Source organism: Chiloscyllium punctatum, chromosome 49 (genome assembly GCF_047496795.1).
Source record: "Chiloscyllium punctatum isolate Juve2018m chromosome 49, sChiPun1.3, whole genome shotgun sequence".
Classification (NCBI taxonomy): domain Eukaryota; kingdom Metazoa; phylum Chordata; class Chondrichthyes; order Orectolobiformes; family Hemiscylliidae; genus Chiloscyllium; species Chiloscyllium punctatum.
The window spans coordinates 8,122,689-8,146,769 of NC_092787.1; the positions used below are offsets into that span (position 1 = coordinate 8,122,689).

At 48.6% G+C, this 24,081-nt stretch overlaps 1 protein-coding gene across 1 annotated transcript in view; it reads right to left on the reverse strand.

Moving 5' to 3' along the window:
• The window catches only part of psmb7 (proteasome 20S subunit beta 7), a 62,249-nt gene extending 48,776 nt beyond the window's left edge, over positions 1-13,473 (reverse strand). The window contains exons 1-5 of the mRNA XM_072565761.1: positions 13,322-13,473; positions 10,950-11,043; positions 6,344-6,441; positions 4,265-4,405; positions 815-930 (exon numbers count right to left, since the gene is read on the reverse strand). Coding sequence (XP_072421862.1) covers positions 815-930; positions 4,265-4,405; positions 6,344-6,441; positions 10,950-11,043; positions 13,322-13,383 — 511 coding nt within the window. The 5' untranslated portion in view covers positions 13,384-13,473. The remainder of the gene's footprint in view (positions 1-814; positions 931-4,264; positions 4,406-6,343; positions 6,442-10,949; positions 11,044-13,321) is intronic.
• Between the last annotated feature and the right edge of the window lie 10,608 nt (positions 13,474-24,081).

The window sequence follows — 24,081 nt, forward strand, 5'->3', positions numbered from 1 at the left end:
CTCAACTTCCAAAGAAAATTCTGCTTGTGTCATTTTCCAATCAAAGCAAATAATTTCACATCTCTCTTGTAATATTTCAGCTATGCTCTTGCCTAAGCACTTGATTTTTCTATAAGCAGTCTTCGGTGTCTTCCTCATAGCTAGATGAGGAGTAAGCTATACATAGTCAGAAAGTCTGGATACCCTCAAAAGAAATTTCAAATACCATTAATCTTTGCAGCATCCCGCCAACCTAAAAATTACCTGTTCATTCTTACTCTTTGTTTTGTACCCAGATCAATTTCTCAATCCAGTTAATACATTATCCATATTCCCATCCGTCCTGACTTCATATAATAATGTCATATGGTGACTAATTGAATATCCAAATACGCTACACTCATTGATATTCCCTTCGCTATACTGCAAATTAAAACCCTCAGAAACTCATCAAATGTAGTCTCTCTCTCTAAGAAGTCAATTTTGACTCTACCTAATTGTACTGGTTTGCAAGTATTTTTACCCATCAGACTAACACATCTAGTATTTACCTTATTGCTGATATTAGCTAACAGCCATATTGCACCGTTTTCTCTCCTGCTCTGATCTTGAAATACATGATTCCTTTTGCTACTTTCTAATTGCAGTTCATTCCAAAATCTATAGAATTCTGAAAAATCAAACCAATACCTCTACCTCAAAACAAATGCACCCATGAATCTAATTAAATTTTGTGCTCAATGCCGAATTCAGTCTTTTAAAATACAATGATTTTCTGTTGCATTTCTATTTCTTTAAGCAAAAGACATTGAGGAATCTTAAAAAAATCACTCACCCATAGTTACATATGGTAACGTGTCAGTGGATCCATGTGGATAAATGCTATACAGATGAGGGCCTGTACAGTCTACTCCACCAAGTACAAGTGCTGCACCAATGTATCCTTGATATCTAAGTTTAGGAAAAATTAATAGATGCTTTATTTAATAGTAGAGGTACAATTACACATGGAGGACAACTGATGACATGAATTCTATCTAACTTCTTTGTTTTGAATAGAAAAAGGCTCGAAGCAATGTGGATGAAAATATTAACCCAACGCTATGATTTTCTTCCTTTTTCATTAAAAATACATCCATGATACTCAAAAATGAGAGACAAGGCACTTAATCACAGGTTTTCAATTCCACTTTAACAAGGTTCTTCTTGAAGACACTTGGATTTTGACAAGCTTTCTCAATCAGCAGGGTAAGTACCTTAGATTTGCTGCTTCATCCAAGATCAGGAACTCAAAAATAAATCAAAGAATCTTCAAACTATACCTCTCACAATCGTGGGACATAAAAATGGTTTATAGGTACAACTGATCATTAATTTTAGTTTGTAGCAAATTAGTACCAAGATTTAGGAACATGCATCTCTTCTGGGCTCCACCACTGATTCCTTTTACACCATGCATCATATTCCAGATGTAGTGTAGCAAAGCTTTCAAAGTCACCAAAAGCATTTGATTTAGAGTGGTACAGAAGAACTTATGAAAATATGCTTTCCCTCATCTAAAGGCAAATCAAAAAAATTACATATTAGAGAGGTTCAGTCTATGCCATTGAAAAACAAAGTGCCATAGGATGTAGGAAATTTGAAACAACAGAAATTGCAGAAAATACTTAATAGGTCACACAGTGTCTATGAAGAGAACAGTGATAACATTTCAGAAATGTTATCTTAACTTGTCTATCCACAGGTTCTGCTTTTCCTGTTCAGTATTTCTAACATCCCTGTCCCAAAACCAAAATTGCCTCGTTCAAATTAACTGATGATACAGAGTTTTTAGGTCAGAGTTCCTATTTGTGTCACTTAGTTTGTTCAGTTTATTACTGGATAACCTGATGCTTTTGAGCACGAAAACAAACGTAGGCAGATGAATTGACTGCACTGGATCAGAAATTATTATATCAGCTCCACAATGATAAAGGAAGGAAAAACATTGGGATAAAACAAGAATTTACAATAGATGAACTCGCTAATTAAAGACAAACTTTCAGTCACATAACATTTAATTATCGGTGATTTGCAGAGTAGATTAGATTAGATTCCCTACAGTATGGAAACAGGCCCTTCGGCCCAACCAGTCCACACTGACCCTCCGAACAGTAACCCACCCAGACCCATTTCCCCCTGAATGATGCACCTAACACTATGGGCAATTTAGCATGGCCAATTCACCTGACCTGCACATTGTTGGACTGTGGGAGGAAACCGGAGCACCCAGAGGAAACCCACACAGACACAGGGAGAATGTGCAAACTCTGCAGAGACAGTCGCCCGAAGGCCCAAATTGAACCTGGCACCCTGGTTGTGTGAGGCAGGAATGCTAACCACTGAGTCACCGTGCCACTTTAAAATTGGGGAGGTACCAGAGGACTGGAAAATTGCTAATGTCATCCCCTTGTTTCAGAACGGTAGCAGGGATTCCCCAACCTTATATTTACCCCTGACTCATACACCCAACCCACACATCCCTGAACATTATGGGCAATTTAACATGGCCAATTCACCTAAGGAGTACAAGGAACTGGAATACAGTACAGACCATTTAAAACTGGAAAAGATAATTGAGGGTGAATGCTTGAGCCAAGTTAGATGGATATGGATTTATGATGGCTAAAACCCTTGGAAATTATAAGAAAACCAGGGTATCAGAAACTATTAAAACCAAAATAGGATCATGTTCTTTGACTGCATCTAGGGCTGCCTATTTAATCAACAGTTAGCATGTCCTTTAAAAGAAGTAAAGACAAAAACTGGTTTCGACAGACAATGCTAATACAGTAGCAATGTTTCTGGATTAGGAATCCAGTAATGATGAGTTCAAATCCCACCAAGATGAAGAATTTAAATTTAGTTTATTAAATAAACTTGTAATAAATAGTAGTTTTAGAATAGCACTTTTAATGAAACATTGTGACCTGAAAACTCCACAGCTTTCTCCACAAATGCTACCAGGCCTGGTGAACATTTTAAAATTTTGTTTTCAGTTCATATTTCCAGCACTTGCAGTACCTTGCTTTTGCACAAGAAAAGAGGTTATAATACTTAGCTCCAGCCCATTGTCCTATATATCAATAATGAGCTGCAATCCCAAAGAATTGGTACAACCTATATGTTACATATTGCCTGTTACTGTCCCTGTTGTTGTGGTTCTGTTCGCCGAGCTGGGAATTTGTGTTACAGACGTTTCGTCCCCTGTCTAGGTGACATCCTCAGTGCTTGGGAGCCTCCTGTGAAGCGCTTCTGTGCTGTTTCTTCACAGAAGTGCTTCACAGGAGGCTCCCAAGCACTGAGGATGTCACCTAGACAGGGGATGAAACGTCTGCAACACAAATTCCCAGCTTGGCGAACAGAACCACAACAACGAGCACACGAGCTACAAATCTTCTCCCAAACTTTGTTACATTCCCTCCCCCAAGTACTGTCAAGTGCAAAGAAAGTAGCTAGGCCAATCTTGGGATGCCAGAAACAAATGGATATTGGCTGGACTATTAACTGTGATATTAATTCCAATAATTTTCTTTTCCAATGAAGTAGGAGGGTGTGTAAAATGAGGTACTGATCCACCATCACCCACCTGATTCACCCACCCTCACTTCATAGATTTAACCTGACAGTTAAGTGGTTATAGGTGCTTATGTGGAGCAGATTCAGAAGAGCAAAGTTATAGCCATGCCTGTAAAAATTTACACTTTTGACTTAACTCCAATAACCAATTTTTGTCTAATGGCATCTTTGTATTACAGATCAGTAACAAGACACAAGTCTGCAATATTGCCTCAGGACTCCACTGTCTAAACCATCCTGCTTCCAATGCACTGTGGATTCCACAGTAATATTTCATGGATTACAACATGTACAGACTAATGATCACAAAACCACATCCTGGCCTACATGGCCAGTCAGAGACTATCAGTCTATTGGCCAGAGGACAACAGGGCTAAGTGTTCCTCCAGCAACAACATACTTATTGCTTCCAGGATAGCCATTGCATTTGTAAGTATCATGAAAACCACCGCTAACGAGGTGAAGAAGCCTCCAGAGGCAGCAGCTCACATACATATCACATTTGCTGAAGTTGAGACTGCCAATTAGCAACCACAGCAGAAGGTGAATGCTGCAAAAATCCCAATGGAATTACTGAAACCGTCAGCCAGTTAGAAATCTGAATTCTAAGTTAGGATAAAATTGGGCAAGTTAAATATTAATTGAAATTTCACCAATTTTTATTCACCTGAAAAGCATTTGCTTCAGCATGCGATTTGCAGTGGCCACACGTGCAAGGCGTCCAGTGGATAAAGCATGTAGTTCCAGATTGGATGAGATCAGTTGAGTGGTCATCTCTGTGTCTGCAGCAGTCCCAGCACCACAGCAACTAAACAGGGTTACAGAAATCTCAGCCAGTTACAATTCTCAAATGATACAAAATTCCGTGATTTTAAGTGCTACTAGCAATTGCTTGTGGCATTGCTGGTGGTCAGTAAATTAATAAGTTTGCCTTCTTAAAGAGTGGATAGTGTCAGTGATGAGGGGCTCCAAAAAACTCACCATACTGCATCACTAAATAAACAAAATTAGAAAAAGAGAGACCAGGCAGGAAAACAGACAAGAAAATTAAGGAAGGAACTCACATGTTTACCTCAAATATCACAACCTGAGGACACTCTGAAGCATTTCACAGCTTATGCTGTAGTTTGGAAAGGTAATTGTCCTTGTAATACAAGAAATAGCTCCAGTATGCACAAAGAAAGATCCCACAACTACAAGAAAATAAAGGGTGGATAACCTATTTCAGTGGCATTATTTGCAGGATAATTCTCGACTGACACACCAAAGGTAACTTTTCGCCTTCCTCAAATCGTGCTGTGCAGTATTTTAGTCAAAGCCTTTAACATATCATAAGGTCAAAAGATGTGGGGGCAGAGCAGGCCATTCAGCCCATCAAGCCTGCTCCATCATTCAATGAGATCAAAGCCGACCTGATAATCCTCAATTCTGCTTTCCTGCCTTTTCCTAATAACCCTAGACTCCCTCACTGATTAAAAATCTGTCTCAGTTTTGAACATTAACACCCAACAGTGCAATTCCACTGAAGTAGCAGGCTGGATTATGTCCTCAGATCTCTAGACTAGAACTTGAACTCATGGCCTACTGACTCAGATGAGAATACTATCACTTTACCTCCCACGAGGTTGAATGTAATGCATCAAGACTGAAGTAGAGTTACAGATTCCAAAAAAGACAAAATGCTGGAAATTCTCAGCAAGTCTGGCAGCATCTGTAAGGACCCTTTGTCAAACCTGGGAGAAGAGCAGTACTTCTTCAGGGTAGGCATTCCAGGAAGAGAATTGACAAGCTTTGACAAAAGGGTCAGTTAGACTCAAAACGTCAGCTCTTTTCTCTCCTTACAGATGCTGCCAGACTTGCTGAGATTTTCAAGCATTTTCTCTTCTTTGGTTTCAGATTCCAGCTTCTGCAGTAATTTGTTTTTATCTAGGGTTACAGATTGTTGGATAATTAGACACACTTATATTTGCAGATGTAATTTAGTTCCTTTAAGTCAACTGTTCTTACTGTACCTTAATTTTATCAAAATATTCTACAATAACCTGTTATTTCCCCCATCTGGAACACAGGCCACAAACCCAGGATAAAGAATTGGTCATTTAAGGCTGAAATTGGAAAACGTTATTTACTCAGAGGGTTGTGAATCTGTGGAACTACCTATCCCAGAGGTTGTAAATGTTGCATTATTGAATACATTCAAGACAGAGCTCAATAGATTTTGATCTCTCAAGGAATCAAGGGATATGGGGTGCCCACAGGAAAGTGCAGTTAAGGGAAAAGTCAATGTTGATCATAGTGAATGGGGCAGCAGACTCGATGGGAAAAAAACATTCTATGTCTGGTTATTGCTTATATTAAGATCTATAATGGAAACTAATCATGAAAAGCAGCTTGAAGGAAAATACATCAGATCACATCATATGGCAAAAAAAAAGTCATGTTGTTTCAGGATCATGACGCTTCGTCATAACCAGAGATGTTACATAAACAAAGCATTACGACATTTATCCTCTCTTTATAACTTTCTGCTGTGCATTTGCTTAAAACAGATTTTAAAATTTGCAAAGATAACCACAACTTGGAAACAGTCTTTCAATTTTTCCCAAAGAATTCAATGTAATCATCATTTTAAGTTCTAGCCGTAGTCATTAGGCTTTAAATGAGTAGCGTGTCGTACATACAATAGTGAAATCTTCACACAAACCAATTTTCGCTTTCATAAAGTTATATCAGAATTATTACTTACTAAATATTAGGAGCAATGTAGTGAATCTTGGAGCAGTTTTTATCAGCGACAATCATGCCTTCAGTTGCTCTCGTATCAGCACCCAGCACGATTCCATCCTGAAGGATAAAAAAAAATTGTTTGAAGGGAAGATCAGGATATTCTTAAGAGCATTCATGAAAGCTCTTCATTTGTGCTGAGTGTAATTAAGCTACTTTTCACTCATCAAATTTCTGATGTTTTTTAAACATGAAGCTTGAAAAGCGTAAAACATATTCAGCATTGTTTAAATGTGACCTATTTGTATCCAAATGTGAAAAGTAACCAGCTTTCAGTTTTAACTTCTTGAAACGAAAATGTTCCTTTCAATTTTTGGAATTGAGTCATAAAACATTTGTATTTACATTTTAAACAATTTATCCACCATGTAGTTGTAATTATGTTAAGGTTCCACTGCAGGATTGATATGAAGAGACTGCTCCACCTTTGGCTTCCATCAAAAATGGTAGCTAATCACCAACCCTCAGTTTAACAGACACCAAAATAATTTGCAAATGTTTGATTTGAAGATGCTACAGTGCAACTTAAAATAAGTCTTTTCATTATGATCCTTGAAATGAATTTGTGAAGTTTCTATATAGTTTTCTCAAGTTTTTAAGTGACTTTAGCAATTTGTAAGTAACTTTTGCACACTTTGACTTGAAATCTATCCATCTGAATTTCACATTTCTTACAACAAAGATCTCGATTAGTAAAACAGATACCACCAGTAGAATTGGCAGGTGTCATTGATCTGACGTTTCTTGTTTCATTGACTGGCATAACAATACACATAGGAGAACTGGGTGGACAATAGCCTATGACTAATTAACACCGAAATTTTTGGGAAACTGATTATAGCACTATGCAGTTTATTATAGCCACAAATCAGAAAAATCACATCAATGAAGTACGTACTAGGAGATGAAGAGCATGCCCTCTGCTGCAGTAACGTTTATCAGAAATGCATTATTATTTTAGAAGGAAAGACTTGCCTTACTATGGAAACGCATTCTTAAGAAAAACGTCAGAGTTGGAAACATTACAAACCTAGTATTTTATAAAAATGGGTAGTCATCTTTTTGCAGTGCTGGTATCCCTGTCCCTGGACTGGGAAGCAACTGCTCCAGAGGTGTGGATTAACATCCTCTGAACAGGTTAATTTAAAAAAAAAGGTTAAATTTTAAAAAAGGCAGGTGAATGTGATAATTTAAACTGCAGATAGCTAGGTGGAAATACAAAAAAGGTATTACTAATAATGGTATTTCCACTCATTTTACTCAACACAGTAGTGTTTCACACATCATGAAAAACTTACAGGCTATTAAGGTGTAAGGCAGTGAAAAACAAATTAAAACTGGAACCTTAACATAATTACAACTACATGGTGGATAAACTGTTTAAAATGTAAATAAAAACTTTTTATGATTCTCTCAATTCAAAAAATTGAAAAGGAACATTTTTACTAAACTGAGGTCATTTTAGCAACAGATGTAAGCCCCTTTACCCTATTCTGCCATTCAGTTAGAATGTGGCTAATCTCAGTTTCATTTACCCACTTTTGTTCCATATCCCTTGATACCCTTAGCTAGCAAAAGATTCTCATTTGTCTTGAAAACATCAATTTGTTAAATATCTACCATCTTCTGGGGGACAGTTTCTATTACACATTATGCATAAGATGTTTCCCGATTTCACTCCAGTATCCCTAGTTCAACAAGCTTACTGCAGTCAGTTAGAAGAGACCTTGGGCGCTATGGTAGTGTCACCATCTCTGGACCAGAAGGTTTAAGGTTCAAGTTACATGTCTGCCAGAGGTGTGTCATAGCATGTCTGACCAGATTGTTGAAAAATGATTATGATTGGTTTGTCCTATTCCTTCAAAGTCAGCTTCTCATTTAATTTTAAACATATTATCCGAAGAAGTGAAGTAAATATACAAAGCAATCTTCAATTTCATTTCCAAACTTAGTCCCTTTTATATCTTTCCCTCTCACCCTAAATCTATCTAGGACATTGGTAAGGCCACTGTTAGAATATTGTGTGCAATTCTGGTCTCCTTCCTATTGAAAAGATGTTGTGAAACTTGAAAAGTTTCAGAAAAAATTTACAAGGATGTTGCCAAAGTTAGAGGATTTGAGCTATAGGGAGAGGCTGAACAGGCTGGGGCTGTTTTCCCTGGAGCGTCGGAGGATGAGGGGTGACCTTATAGAGGTTTACAAAATTATGAGGGGCATGGATAGGATAAATAGGCAAAGTCTTTTCCCTGAGGGTGGGGCAGTCCAGAACTAGAGGGCATAGGTTTAGGGTGAGAGGGGAAAGATATAAAAGGGACAACTTTTTCACACAGAGGGTGGTACATGTATGGAATGAGCTGCCAGAGGAAATGGTGGAGGCTGGTACAATTGCAACGGGCATTTGGATGGGTATATGAATAGGAAGGGTTTGGAGGGATATGGGCTGGGTGCTAGCAAGTGGGACTAGATTGGGTTGGGATATCTGGTCGGCATGGACGGGTTGGACCGAAGGGTCCGTTTCCATGCTGTACATCTCTATGACTCTAATAGAACTTAAATTTTCACTTTCTCACATTCTACTACAAGTCCCCATTCTGTAAACATCAGGACATGTTTGTATGGGGTCAATGCCATCCCACAAATAGCAAATGCATTGTTACATTAAAGCATCATTATCAGAAAACCCAGAAATGTGGCTTCTGATGCCCATATAAATTTACATTATTATAAATGAGTAATGGTACAATATCAGTAAGGTTAATCAAGTTTATCCCAATCTTACCTGACTATGTAGGTTAATAAAAAAACATTAATTGATGTGTTTCTCTGCAAAACTTCTGAAAGGCTAGCTAAATTTGCGGGGTAATTTTAGTCAGTGCAACTGCCAAGATATACAATTACAGAAATCTTAGCTTTCTGACAGTTTGAGTGTCTCAGAGGTACAATTCTATCAGATTGATTTTTCATTGAACCAAGTTTTTGAACTCTTTAGAGAGGTCACAGTCGAAAAAAATGTTTTGGAAAACTTTTATGTTAGATTGTCAGTGTTAATACTCGGCAGCCTGGAGATGTTCCTCTTAATATAAAACATGGGTGCAAAGAGCAAATCTACCTACAATATTGGTCTTTCACTAGTGCAGTCTGACTGAACTTGATTGGCAACAAAATGATTTTTGACCTGCAAGCATATATTCCATCATAAAAATATGATCATAAAAGAGCAAAAAATCATTTCCTGATACATAAACAGCATGTTGAAAATGTGAAAGAAAATACATAAAACTGTCAGAAGAAAACAATCAAATCCTTAATTCCATGACAAAAGCTTAAGGCTGACAGGTGTGCATGTGCATCACAAATTGTGCCCAATGAATTATAGAAAATTACAAGTAAAAATTTTAAAATGGTGATGAAAATGACTAGACTTAAAAATTATGTTGTAAACGTTGGTATAAAAATGCCTACACATTTAACTGAAGTTATTTTGTTATGGAACGACAAACATTAACCTGTTGGTAACACAAAGAACTAAGAATGCTGGTAACCTGAAACAAAAACAAAATGTCTGAAGAAACACAGGGGGGTCTGGCAGCAGCAATGGTGAAAGCTGAGTGTGGACATTTTGGAGTCAGTGGCCCTCTTCACTTCTCTTCACTATCAACCTGTCAGTACCTAAAGTACTGACATTTCAAACAAATGTACATCGTTGTACGGCAAAATCACTTGGTTAATATTTAGGGTATGACTGTGCTTTCTCCTGAACCAAACACTTACAATTAGTTTCATAATAGTTGTTGTTTTGAATATGACCTCTGTATTAAAAATTTGAAATCTCCCAAATTAGACAATATAGCAGAAAAAAATTAGATTTATCTGAAAGATCAAATTATTTTTGACAATGGCATAGTCACTTCTTGTTGAGTTTTAAACACAAGTAGCTGGGACTGACTGCTAAACTTCACAATTTTATGTTATAAAATTACCCAAGTTTCTTTTTAATGGCATACTGCAAATTGCAGTTTAATACAAGTTTATTTACAGTCACGGGGTAGCGCGGTAGCTCAGTAGTTAGCACCGCTGCATCACAGGAGTGGCACGATGGCTCAGTGGTTAGCACTGCTGCCTCACAGCACCAAGGACCTGGGTTCAATTCCCACCTTGGGCAACCGTCTGTGTGGATTTTGCACATTCTCCTGTGTCTGTGTGGGTTACCTCCAGGTGCTCTGGTTTCCTCCCACAGTCCAAAGATGTGCAGGTTAGGTGAATTAGCCATGCTAAATTGCCCATAGCGTTCGGTGCATTAGTCAGGGGTAAATGTAGGGGAATGGGTCTGGGTGGGTTGCTCTTCGGAGGGTCGGTGTGGACTTATTGGGCCGAAGGGCCTGTTTCCACACTGTAGGGAACCTAATCTAATATCACAACATAAAGATTCAGTATATCATTCAAACAAGTTTAGTTTAATAAATTGCACCAAAATGCCACCGTTTTCATAGATTCATGATTTCTGTGTTGCATTGAAAAAGGATGTTTGTTTTCATATTTACTAATCCAAGCATTTGAAAACATGATACCTTGAATACAACTCCAGCAATAGTGGTGCCAGTTTTTCTTGCTTCAAATACTTTTAAACCTTGTTTTGTAAGTTCAGCTTCAATCAATGCATTCCTATAATAAACAAAGCACATTACTGAAGGTCCATAGAAGTTCAATAATACCAGACTCATTTATTCAGCTAACAGCTTTCAATTTCAGATTAAAATCATACTTAAAAATAAATTGTTCTTTTTACACACAGGTAAGTGCAGTCAAACTGATGTGATGCAAAATAACTTCATAAGAGAATAAAGTATCTATTAGATGTTGTACGAATACACACTGACACAAAGTAGTTGTAAAACTGCACTCCGTGAAGTTTGCATAATTTGCACTTTTAAGCCCGTCTTAATAGGTCACCAGAATGGAAAAGGTTCATGTTCCCTATCCAATTGCCAGAGACATCAACAGCAAACAATCTAATGCCCAACAAAGCCATCACAGCATATCATTTGCATCTCCTGATGAGGAATAACCATAAGCCTTACCACATAGTAACTGTACACAATTGTGAAAAAATGTACTTCTAATTGCACAAACTGAAATCCCGTGTAACTTAGAAAGTGCTCTATATTCTACAAAGGAAAATATTTAGGCCTTTAAACAACTCAGCAATGAAAGGGAGAGGAGAAATATTTCTCGTAACAACCAATTATGCAACATTGTTTTGCCCAACAGTAACTCACAGCCACCTACAGTAATTTAATTATGTTGAGCGATTCTTTTAATGCCTCCAATATCTACTTAACAATACAAGATTCCAAATTCAATTCTTCTTTTGTTCTGAACTTGCTGATAACAAATGAAGATGCAAACTGTTCCTAGTGCTCTGGATAAAGTGAGGGGACAAAATTATTTGGGGTCCTTGCTGTGGATTTAGTGAATCCAATTCTGAGCAATGGTCATCAAATGGATTAGGCACAATTGTGTAGTGGTCAGCACTTGAAGACAACGTATATTAAAAGCTTCACCGGAGGCTCACTGACGATGTTACTTAGTTTGGTGAAAGAAACGCCTGAAAATGAACCTCCCAGATCAGTGAGCAAACTTACATCCATTTATTGAAAGTCGCAGCTAAATATTGGCCAACACATGGATGAATTGAAGAGCATGGATATGCAACCACCCCACAGAGAAAGGCAAGCAAATAAATAATCTTTAAGGAATAATTTTCAATAAAGATGGGAAAGATTTTAAACAGAAAATCCCTCATGGCTTTGTTCTCAGTAAATTATACAATTTTGTAAGCAACTATTCAATTTGTTTTGGAAATTGGTCCAACCATTCAGTATTGGTGTTTACCCACTGCATGTCAGAGTCATAAATTTCATATACGTTATTTCTACAATGTTTTCATATTAATGATATCTATTCTTAAATCTCAGCTTCAACCAATAATCTTGACATCTGCACAACCCAGAGAAAATTAGGCATATAATGAAAACTAAATTAAATTCTGATGATAGATCAACATGTCCATTCTCCTTATTGATTCTGATTCTTGAGATTTAAGAAGTTTTTGTTATTTTAGTCTGACATCTAGCATCTGCAGTTTGTTGCTTTGTCAGTTAAGACATATTTTCATAGTGGGAATTTTTAAAATTCTTTAAAGAGGTCATGCGAATAGTTGAATGATGCCGGCAATTATGCAATGTCAAATCACTACATCCAATTACAGACTATTACGTCAATTTATCATGGCATAACATTTAAGTTTTACTAGAATCCTTAGGTCGCCATAAAATAAACTGAAATTACAAACAAATTATTGAAGGAACTTCTACCTTAAATTCTTAAACTCCGTTCACATTTAAACAATAGAAATTGTTGGTAAAAACTAAAAAGATAGCTAAGAAAGCTTAAAAATTCCACAAGTAAGTAATGTCATAAAATACAAAACTTTAAGTTAACTTCATTTCTTTTAGATACTAGAAATTAGTCAAGTACTTAAAACGGTTTGTTAGCGAACACTTCAATTAAATAAATTAAAATCACCAATAAAATTAAAAACGCCCATTCAATAACAGATTAAAACAAAATTAAGCACAATTCATGATTTAGATTTATTTTGAACGCTTATACGTCATTAATATATTTCACAAAAACGAATTCAATAGAATTATTAATTTTCTTTTCATGACATTAACTTTTAAACGTTAAAAATACATAAACCTGGAGAAATGACTCAGCCACATCAGGTCAATCTGCTAAGTCATGATCGCCTTGACACGAATCGCCAAATACCAGCAGAAACGAATATTTCCCAATAACCCTGATTCCCGCGGCGGGGAGACAGACAGGATTACAATAACACATCGGTGAGGAAGCTGGGATCCAGAGCGGGACTCACCTTCGACAATTCTCGAAACTGAAACCACCAACTGGCTCCTGGCAAACTCTCAGCGACGCCATGTTCAGTCCCCGCGCTTCCCGGAAGTGGTTCCCTCTCCCTGGGAGGGAGGGGGTCAGGACTTCCGGGAGAGAGAGAGGGGACACTGAGAACAGATGGGAGAGGGAGAGAGGGAGAGAACACATGGGGCAGAGAGGGGGAGAGAGAGGGGGAGGGGGAGAGAGGGAATGGGGTGAGAATAGATGGGGCAGAGAGAGAGAGAGAGAGAATGGGGTGAGAATAGATGGGGCAGAGAGAGAGAGAGAATGGGGTGAGAATAGATGGGGCAGAGAGAGAGAATGGGGTGAGAATAGATGGGGCAGAGCAAGAGAGAGAGAATGGGGTGAGAATAGATGGGGCAAAGAGAGAGAGAGAGAGAGAATGGGGTGAGAATAGATGGGGCAAAGAGAGAGAGAGAGAGAGAGAATGGGGTGAGAATAGATGGGGCAAAGAGAGAGAGAGAGAGAGAGAGAATGGGGTGAGAATAGATGGGGCAGAGAGAGAGAGAGAGAGAGAGAATGGGGTGAGAATAGATGGGGCAGAGAGAGAGAGAGAGAGAGAGAATGGGGTGAGAATAGATGGGGCAGAGAGAGAGAGAGAATGGGGTGAGAATAGATGGGGTAGAGAGAGAGAATGGGGTGAGAATAGATGGGGCAGAGAGAGAGAGAGAATGGGGTGAGAATAGATGGGGCAGAGAGAGAGAGAATGGGGTGAGAATAGATGGGGCAGAGAGAGAGAGAGAGACAGGGAATGGGGTGAGAATAGATGGGGCAGAGAGAGAGAGAATGGGGTGAGAATAGATGGGGCAGAGAGAGGGAGAGAGAGAATGGGGTGAGAATAGATGGGACAGCAGCTGCTCGTTGGATGCTGCCTGAACTGCTGTGCTCTTCCAGCACCACTAATCCAGAATGAGAATAGATAGGGCAGAGAGAGAGAATGGGGTGAGAATAGATGGGGCAGAGAGAGAGAGAGAGACAGGGAATGGGGTGATAATAGATGGGGCAGAGAGAGAGAGAGACAGGGAATGGGGTGAGAATAGATGGGGCAGAGAGAGAGAGAGAGAGAGAGAATGGGGTGAGAATAGATGGGGCAGAGAGAGAGAGAATGGGGTGAGAATAGATGGGGCAGAGAGAGAGAGAGAGAGAGAATGGGGTGAGAATAGATGGGGCCGAGAGAGAGAGAGAATGGGGTGAGAATAGATGGGGCCGAGAGAGAGAGAGAATGGGGTGAGAATAGATGGGGCAGAGAGAGAGAGAGAATGGGGTGAGAATAGATGGGGCAGAGAGAGAGAGAGAGAATGGGGTGAGAATAGATGGGGCAGAGAGAGAGAGAGAGAATGGGGTGAGAATAGATGGGGCCGAGAGAGAGAGAGAATGGGGTGAGAATAGATGGGGCAGAGAGAGAGAGAATGGGGTGAGAATAGATGGGGCCGAGAGAGAGAGAGAGAGAATGGGGTGAGAATAGATGGGGCAGAGAGAGAGGGAGAGGGAGAAGGGGGAGAGAATAGATGGGGCAGAGAGAGAGAGGGAGAAGGGGGAGAGAATAGATGGGGCAGAGAGAGAGAGAGAGAGAGAGAGAATGGGGTGAGAATAGATGGGGCCGAGAGAGAGAGAGAGAATGGGGTGAGAATAGATGGGGCAGAGAGAGAGGGAGAGGGAGAAGGGGGAGAGAATAGATGGGGCAGAGAGAGAGAGGGAGAAGGGGGAGAGAATAGATGGGGCAGAGAGAGAGAGAGAGAGAGAGAGAGAGAGAATGGGGTGAGAATAGATGGGGCAGAGAGAGAGAGAGAGAGAATGGGGTGAGAATAGATGGGGCCGAGAGAGAGAGAGAATGGGGTGAGAATAGATGGGGCAGAGAGAGGGAGAAGGGGAGAGAATAGATGGGGCAGAGAGAGAGAGAGAGGATGGGGTGAGAATAGATGGGGCAGAGAGAGAGAGAGAGAGAGAATGGGGTGAGAATAGATGGGGCCGAGAGAGAGAGAGAGAATGGGGTGAGAATAGATGGGGCAGAGAGAGAGGGAGAAGGGGGAGAGAATAGATGGGGCAGAGAGAGAGAGGGAGAAGGAAAAGAGAATAGATGGGGCAGAGAGAGAGAGAGAGGATGGGGTGAGAATAGATGGGGCAGAGAGAGAGAGAGAGGATGGGGTGAGAATAGATGGGGCAGAGAGAGAGAGAGGATGGGGCGAGAATAGATGGGGCAGAGAGAGAGAGAGAGAATGGGGTGAGAATAGATGGGGCAGAGAGAGAGAGAGAATGGGGTGAGAATAGATGGGGCAGAGAGAGAGAGAATGGGGTGAGAATAGATGGGGCAGAGCGAGAGAAAGAGAATGGGGTGAGAATAGATGGGGCAGAGAGTGAGAGAATGGGGTGAGAATAGATGGGGCAGAGAGAGAGAGAGAGAGAGAATGGGGTGAGAATAGATGGGGCCGAGAGAGAGAGAGAATGGGGTGAGAATAGATGGGGCAGAGAGAGAGAGAGAATGGGGTGAGAATAAATGGGGCAGAGAGAGAGAGAGAGAATGGGGTGAGAATAGATGGGGCAGAGAGAATGGGGTGAGATTAGATGGGGCCGAGAGAGAGGGAGAATGGGGTGAGAATAGATGGGGCAGAGAGAGAGAGAATGGGGTGAGAATAGATGGGGCAGAGAGAGAGAGAATGGGGTGAGAATAGATGGGGCAGAGAGGGAGAGAATGGGGTGAGAATAGATGGGGCAGAGAGAGGGAGAGAGAGAGAGAATGGGGTTAGAATAGATGGGGCAGAGAGAGGGAGAGAGAGAGAGAATGGGGTGAGAATAGATGGGGCAGAGAGAGGGAGAGAGAGAGAGAGAATGGGGTGAGAATAGATGGGGCAGAGAGAGAGAGAATGGGGTGAGAATAGATGGGGCAAAGAGAGAGAGAGAGAGAATGGGGTGAGAATAGATGGGGCAGAGAGAGGGAGAGAGAGAGAGAATGGGGTGAGAATAGATGGGGCAGAGAGAGGGAGAGAGAGAGAGAATGGGGTGAGAATAGATGGGGCAGAGAGAGAGAGAGAGAGAGAGAGAATGGGGTGAGAATAGATGGGGCAGAGAGAGAGAGAGAGAGAGAGAATGGGGTGAGAATAGATGGGGCAGAGAGAGAGAGAGACAGGGAATGGGGTGAGAATAGATGGGGCAGAGAGAGAGAGAATGGGGTGAGAATAGATGGGGCAGAGAGAGAGAGAGAATGGGGTGAGAATAGATGGGGCCGAGAGAGAGAATGGGGTGAGAATAGATGGGGCAGAGAGAGAGAGAGAGAGACAGGGAATGGGGTGAGAATAGATGGGGCAGAGAGAGAGAGAGAATGGGGTGAGAATAGATGGGGCAGAGAGAGAGAATGGGGTGAGAATAGATGGGGCAGAGAGAGAGAGAATGGGGTGAGAATAGATGGGGCAGAGAGAGACAGGGAATGGGGTGAGAATAGATGGGGCCGAGAGAGACAGGGAATGGGGTGAGAATAGATGGGGCCGAGAGAGAGAGAGAATGGGGTGAGAATAGATGGGGCAGAGAGAGAGAGAGACAGGGAATGGGGTGAGAATAGATGGGGCAGAGAGAGAGAGAATGGGGTGAGAATAGATGGGGCAGAGAGAGAGAGAGAATGGGGTGAGAATAGATGGGGCAGAGAGAGAGAATGGGGTGAGAATAGATGGGGCAGAGAGAGAGAGAATGGGGTGAGAATAGATGGGGCAGAGAGAGACAGGGAATGGGGTGAGAATAGATGGGGCCGAGAGAGACAGGGAATGGGGTGAGAATAGATGGGGCCGAGAGAGAGAGAGAATGGGGTGAGAATAGATGGGGCAGAGAGAGAGAGGGAATGGGGTGAGAATAGATGGGGCAGAGAGAGACAGGGAATGGGGTGAGAATAGATGGGGCAGAGAGGGAGGGATAGACGGAATGCAGTGAGAGGGAGATAGGTGGGAGGGGGGAGAGTGAGGGAGATGGAGGGGACGGGAGAGGAGAGAGGTGGAGATGGAGGGGAGGGGGGAGGGGAGAGAGAGAAAGAGGGAAGGAATGGGGTGAGATAGATAGAAAGTGACAGGGAATGGTGTGTGAGTAGACGGGAGAGAGAGAAGGAATGCGGTGAGAATAGATGGGGGAGAGAGAGTCAGGGAATGGTGTGAGAGTAGGTGTGGAGAGAGGGGGGCGACGGAGGGAGAGAGAATTGGGTGTATATAGATGGGGGATTGAGGGAGAGGGGAAGACAGGTGGGGGCAAGAGGGAGAGAGACAGGGAATGGTGTGACAGTAGATGGGGGGAGGGAGAGAGATGGAGAATGGTGTGAGAATAGATGAGGGGAGGGAGGGAGATGGAGGGGACATGGGGAGGGAGGGAGATGGAGGGGACATGGGGAGGGAGGGAGATGGAGGGGACATGGGGAGGGAGATGGAGGGGACGTGGGGAGGGAGGGAGATGGAGGGGACGTGGGGGAGAGAGGGAGATGGAGGGGACGTGGGGGAGAGAGGGAGATGGAGGGGACGGGGGGAGAGAGAGGGAGAAAGAGGGGACGTGGAGAGAGAGAGGGAGATGGAGGGGACGTGGGGGAGAGAGAGGGAGATGGAGGGGACGGGGGGGGGGAGAGAGGGAGATGGGACGGGGAGGGAGATGGAGGGGACGTGGGGGAGAGAGGGAGATGGAGGGGACGGGGGGAGAGAGAGGGAGAAAGAGGGGACGTGGTGAGAGAGAGAGGGAGATGGGGGGGACGGGGAGAGAGGGGGGGGGGAGACGGGGAGAGAGAGGGGGGGGACGGGGAGAGAGAGGGAGATGGGACGGGGAGAGAGAGGGAGATGGAGGGGGGGGGAGAGGGGATGGGGGGGGGGGGGGGGGGGGGGGGGGGAGGGAGGGGGGGGGGGGGGGGGGGGGGGGGGGGGGGGGGGGGGGGGGGGGGGGGGGGGGGGGGGGGGGGGGGGGGGGGGGGGGGGGGGGGGGGGGGGGGGGGGGGGGGGGGGGGGGGGGGGGGGGGGGGGGGGGGGGGGGGGGGGGGGGAAGAGGGAGATGGAGTGGGAGGAGGGAAGAGGGAGATGGAGTGGGAGGAGGGAAGAGGGAGATGGAGTGGGAGGAGGGAAAAGGGAGATGGAGTGGGAGGAGGGAAGAGGGAGATGGAGTGGGAGGAGGGAAGAGAGAGATGGAGTGGGAGGAGGGAAGAGGGAGATGGAGTGGGAGGAGGGAAGAGGGAGATGGAGTGGGAGGAGGGAAGAGGGAGATGGAGTGGGAGGAGGGGAGAGGGAGATGGAGTGGGAGGAGGGGAGAGGGAGATGGAGGGGGAGGGAAGCGAGAGGGAGATGTAGGGGACGGGGGAGGAGAGAGAAAGATGAAGGGATCTTGGAGAGAGAGGGAGATGGAGGGGACAGGGGAGGAGAGAGGGGGTGAGATGGAGGGGAGGGGGAGAGAGAGAGGGGGGTGAGATGGAGGGGAGGGGGAGAGAGAGAGGGGGAGATGGAGGGGAGGGGGAGAGAGAGGGGGTGAGATGGAGGGGAGGGGGAGAGAGAGGGGGTGAGATGGAGGGGAGGGGGAGAGAGAGGGGGTGAGATGGAGGGGAGGGGAGAGAGAGGGGGAGATGGAGGGGAGGGGGAGAGAGAGGGGGAGTGGAGGGGGAGGGGGAGTGAGAGGGGGAGATGAGGGGGAGGGAGAGAGAGGGAGATGTAGGGGACGGGGGAGGAGAGAGAGAGATGGGGGGATCTTGGGGGGAGAGAGAGGGAGATGGAGGGGAGGGGGGAGAGAGAGGGAGATGGCGGGGAGCGGGGAGAGAGGGAGATGGCGGGGAGGGGGGAGAGAGGGAGATGGCGGGGAGGGGGGAGAGGGAGAGATGGAGGGGAGGGGGGAGAGAGAGGGAGATGGAGGGGAGGGGGGAGAGAGAGGGAGATGGGGAGGGGGAGGGGAGAGAGAGGGAGATGGAGGGGAGGGGGGAGAGAGAGGGAGATGGAGGGGAGGGGGGAGAGAGAGGGAGATGGAGGGGAGGGGGGAGAGAGAGGGAGATGGAGGGGAGGGGAGAGAGAGAGGGAGATGGAGAGGAGGGGGGAGAGAGAGGGAGATGGAGGGGAGGGGGGAGAGAGATGGAGGGGAGGGGGGAGAGAGAGGGAGATGGAGGGGAGGGGGGAGAGAGAGGGAGATGGAGGGGAGGGGGGAGAGAGAGGGAGATGGAGGGGAGGGGGGAGAGAGGGGGAGATGGAGGGGAGGGGGGAGAGAGGGGGAGATGGAGGGGAGGGGGGAGAGAGAGGGAGATGGAGGGGAGGGGGGAGAGAGAGGGAGATGGAGGGGAGGGGGGAGAGAGAGGGAGATGGAGGGGAGGGGGGAGAGAGAGGGAGATGGAGGGGAGGGGGGAGAGAGAGGGAGATGGAGGGGAGGGGGGAGAGAGAGAGAGAGGGAGATGGAGGGGAGGGGGGAGAGAGAGAGAGAGGGAGATGGAGGGGAGGGGGGAGAGAGAGAGAGAGGGAGATGGAGGGGAGGGGGGAGAGAGAGGGAGATGGAGGGGAGGGGGGAGAGAGAGGGAGATGGAGGGGAGGGGGGTGAGAGAGGGAGATGGAGGGGAGGGGGGAGAGAGAGGGAGATGGAGGGGAGGGGGGAGAGAGAGGGAGATGGAGGGAGGGGGGAGAGAGAGGGAGATGGAGGGGAGGGGGGAGAGAGAGGGAGATGGAGGGGAGGGGAGGATGGAGGGGAGAGGAGGGAGATGGAGGGGAGAGAGAGGGAGATGGAGGGGAGAGAGAGGGAGATGGAGGGGAGAGAGAGGGAGATGGAGGGGGGGGGAGAGGAGAGGGAGATGGAGGGGAGGGGGGAGAGAGAGGGAGATGGAGGGGAGGGGGGAGAGAGAGGGAGATGGAGGGGAGGGGGGAGAGAGAGGGAGATGGAGGGGAGGGGGGAGAGAGAGGGAGATGGAGGGGAGGGGGGAGAGAGAGGGAGATGGAGGGGAGGGGGGAGAGAGAGGGGGGGGAGGGAGATGGGGGAGAGAGAGGGGGAGGGGGAGAGAGAGGGGGGGAGAGAGAGGGGGAGGGGGAGAGAGAGGGGGGGAGAGAGGGGGAGGGGGAGAGAGAGGGGGGGGTGAGGGGGGGGAGATGGAGGGGAGGGGGAGAGAGAGGGGTGGTGATGGGGGGGAGAGAGAGGGGTGGAGATGGAGGGGAGGCGGAGAGAGAGGGGTGGAGATGGAGGGGAGGGGAGAGAGAGGGGTGGAGATGGAGGGGAGGGGGGAGAGAGGGGGGTGGAGATGGAGGGGAGGGGGAGAGAGAGGGGGAGATGGAGGGGAGGGGGAGAGAGAGGGGGGAGATGGAGGGGAGGGGGAGAGAGAGGGGGAGATGGAGGGGAGGGGGAGAGAGAGGGGGAGATGGAGGGGAGGGGGAGAGAGAGGGGGAGATGGAGGGGAGGGGGAGAGAGGGGGAGGGGGAGAGAGAGGGGGGAGATGGAGGGGAGGCGGAGAGAGGGGGGGGGGAGATGGAGGGGAGGGGGAGAGAGTGAGGGGGAGATGGAGGGGAGGGGGAGAGAGAGAGGGGGAGATGGAGGGGAGGGGGAGAGAGAGAGGGGGAGATGGAGGGGAGGGGGAGAGAGAGAGGGGGAGATGGAGGGGAGGGGGAGAGAGAGAGGGGGGAGATGGAGGGGAGGGGGAGAGAGAGAGGGGGAGATGGAGGGGAGGGGGAGAGAGAGAGGGGGAGATGGAGGGGGGGGGAGAGAGGGGGTGAGATGGAGGAGAGGGGGTGAGATGGAGGGGTGGGTGAGAGAGAGAGGGGGAGATGGAGGGGGAGGGGGAGAGTGAGAGGGGGAGATGGAGGGGAGGGGGAGAGAGAGAGGGGGAGATGGAGGGGAGGGGGAGAGAGAGAGGGGGAGATGGAGGGGAGGGGGAGAGAGAGAGGGGGAGATGGAGGGGAGGGGGAGAGAGAGAGGGGGAGTGGAGGGGAGGGGGGTGGTGGGGAGAGAGGGGGAGATGGAGGGGAGGGGGAGAGAGAGAGGGGGAGATGGAGGGGAGGGGGAGAGGAGAGGGGGAGATGGAGGGGAGGGGGAGAGAGAGAGGGGGAGATGGAGGGGAGGGGGAGAGAGGGGGTGAGATGGAGGAGAGGGGGTGAGATGGAGGGGAGGGTGAGAGAGAGAGGGGGAGATGGAGGGGAGGGGGAGAGGGAGTGGAGGGGGAGGGGTGGAGGGGGAGGGAGGGGAGAGAGAGAGGGGGAGATGAGGGGGAGGGAGAGAGAGTGAGGGAGAGAGAGTGAGGGGGAGGGAGAGAGAGAGGGGGAGATGAGGGGGAGGGGGAGGGAGAGAGAGAGGGGGAGATGAAGGGGAGGGAGAGAGTTGAGGGGGAGGGAGAGAGAGAGGGGGAGATGAGGGGGAGGGAGAGAGAGAGGGGGAGATGAGGGGGGGGGAGAGAGAGAGGGGAGATGAGGGGGAGGGAGAGAGAGAGGGGGAGATGAGGGGGAGGGAGAGAGAGAGGGGGAGATGAGGGGGAGGGAGAGAGGAGGGGGAGATGAGGGGGAGGGAGAGAGAGAGGGGGAGATGAGGGGGAGGGAGAGAGAGGGGGAGATGAGGGGGAGGGAGAGAGAGAGGGGGAGATGAGGGGGAGGGAGAGAGAGAGGGGGAGATGAGGGGGAGGGAGAGAGAGAGGGGGAGGGGGGAGAGAGGGGGAGATGAGGGGGAGGGGGGAGAGAGAGGGAGATGGAGGGGGAGGGGGGAGAGAGAGCGGGGGAGATGGGGTGGAGAGAGAGGGGGAGGGGGAGAGAGAGGGGGGGAGAGAGAGGGGGAGGTGGAGGGGAGGGGGAGAGAGGGGGGGGGAGATGGGGGGGGGAGAGAGGGGGGGAGGGGGAGAGAGGGGGGGGGGAGATGGAGGGGAGGGGGGGAGATGGGGGGGGAGAGAGAGGGGGAGGTGGAGGGGAGGGGGAGAGAGAGGAGGGGGAGGGGGAGAGAGAGGGGGGGGAGATGGAGGGGAGGGGGGGGAGAGAGAGGGGGAGGGGGAAGAGGGGGGGGAGATGGAGGGGAGGGGGGAGAGAGAGGGGGGGAGATGGGATGGGGAGATGGAGGGGAGGGGGGAGAGAGAGGGGTGGAGATGGAGGGGAGGCGGAGAGAGAGGGGTGGAGATGGAGGGGAGGGGGAGAGAGAGGGGTGGAGATGGAGGGGAGGCGGAGAGAGAGGGGTGGTGATGGAGGGGAGGGGGAGAGAGGGGGTGGAGATGGAGGGGAGGGGGAGAGGAGGGGGTGGAGATGGAGGGGAGGGGGAGAGAGAGGGGGAGATGGAGGGGAGGGGGAGAGAGAGGGGGAGATGGAGGGAGAGGGGGAGATGGAGGGGAGGGGGAGAGAGAGGGGGAGATGGAGGGGAGGGGGAGAGAGAGGGGGGGAGATGGAGGGGGGAGAGATGGAGGGGAGGGGGGAGAGAGAGGGGGGGGAGATGGAGGGGGGAGAGATGGAGGGGAGGGGAGAGAGAGAGGGGGAGATGGAGGGGAGAGGGGGAGAGAGAGAGGGGGAGATGGAGGGGAGGGGGAGAGAGAGGGGGTGAGATGGAGGGGGGAGAGATGGAGGGGAGGGGGAGAGAGAGGGGGAGATGGAGGGGAGGGGGAGAGAGAGAGGGGGGAGATGGAGGGGAGGGGGAGAGAGAGGTGGGGAGATGGAGGGGAGGGGGGAGAGAGAGGGGGAGAGGGAGTGGAGGGGGAGTGAGAGGGGGAGGGAGAGAGAGAGAGGGGGAGATGAGGGGGAGGGAGAGAGAGAGAGGGGGAGATGAGGGGGAGGGAGAGAGAGAGGGGGGGAGATGAGGGGGAGGGAGAGAGAGAGAGGGGGAGATGAGGGGGAGGGAGAGAGAGAGGGGGAGATGAGGGGGAGGGAGAGAGAGAGGGGGAGAGAGAGGGGGGGAGGTGGAGGGGAGGGGGAGAGAGAGGGGGGGAGATGGAGGGGAGAGGGGAGGGGGGAGGGAGGGGGAGAGAGAGGGGGAGGGAGAGAGAGAGAGGGGGAGATGAAGGGGGGGGAGGGGGAGAGAGAGGGGGGGAGGTGGAGGGGAGGGGGAGAGAGAGAGGGGGAGGTGGAGGGGAGGGGGGGAGGTGGAGGGGAGGGGGAGAGAGAGAGGGGGAGGTGGAGGGGAGGGGGAGAGAGAGGGGGGAAGTGGAGGGGAGGGGGAGAGAGAGAGGGGGAGGTGGAGGGGAGGGGGGAGAGAGAGAGGGGGAGGTGGAGGGGAGGGGGAGAGAGAGAGGGGGAGGTGGAGGGGAGGGGGGAGAGAGAGGGGGAGGGGGAGGAGAGGGGGGGAGGGGGGAGGAGAGGGGGGGGGAGAGGGAGGGGAGGGGGGGAGAGGGAGGGGAGGGGGAGAGAGGGAGGGGGAGTGAGAGAGGGGAGGGGGAGGTGGAGGGGAGGGGGAGAGAGAGAGGGGGAGGTGGAGGGGAGGGGGGAGAGAGAGAGGGGGAGGTGGAGGGGAGGGGGAGAGAGAGAGAGGGGAGGGGGAGGAGAGAGGAGAGAGGGGGAGAGAGAGAGGGGGAGGTGGAGAGAGAGGGGGAGAGAGAGAGGGGGAGGTGGAGGGGAGGGGGAGAGAGAGAGGGGGAGGTGGAGGGGAGGGGGAGAGAGAGAGAGGGGGAGGTGGAGGGGAGGGGAGGGGGAGAGAGGAGAGGGGGAGGTGGAGGGGAGGGGGAGAGAGAGAGGGGAGGTGGAGAGAGAGGGGGAGAGAGAGGGGGAGGTGGAGGGGAGGGGGAGAGAGAGAGAGGGGGAGGTGGAGAGAGAGGGGGAGAGAGAGGGGGAGGGGGAGGTGGAGGGGAGGGGGGAGAGAGAG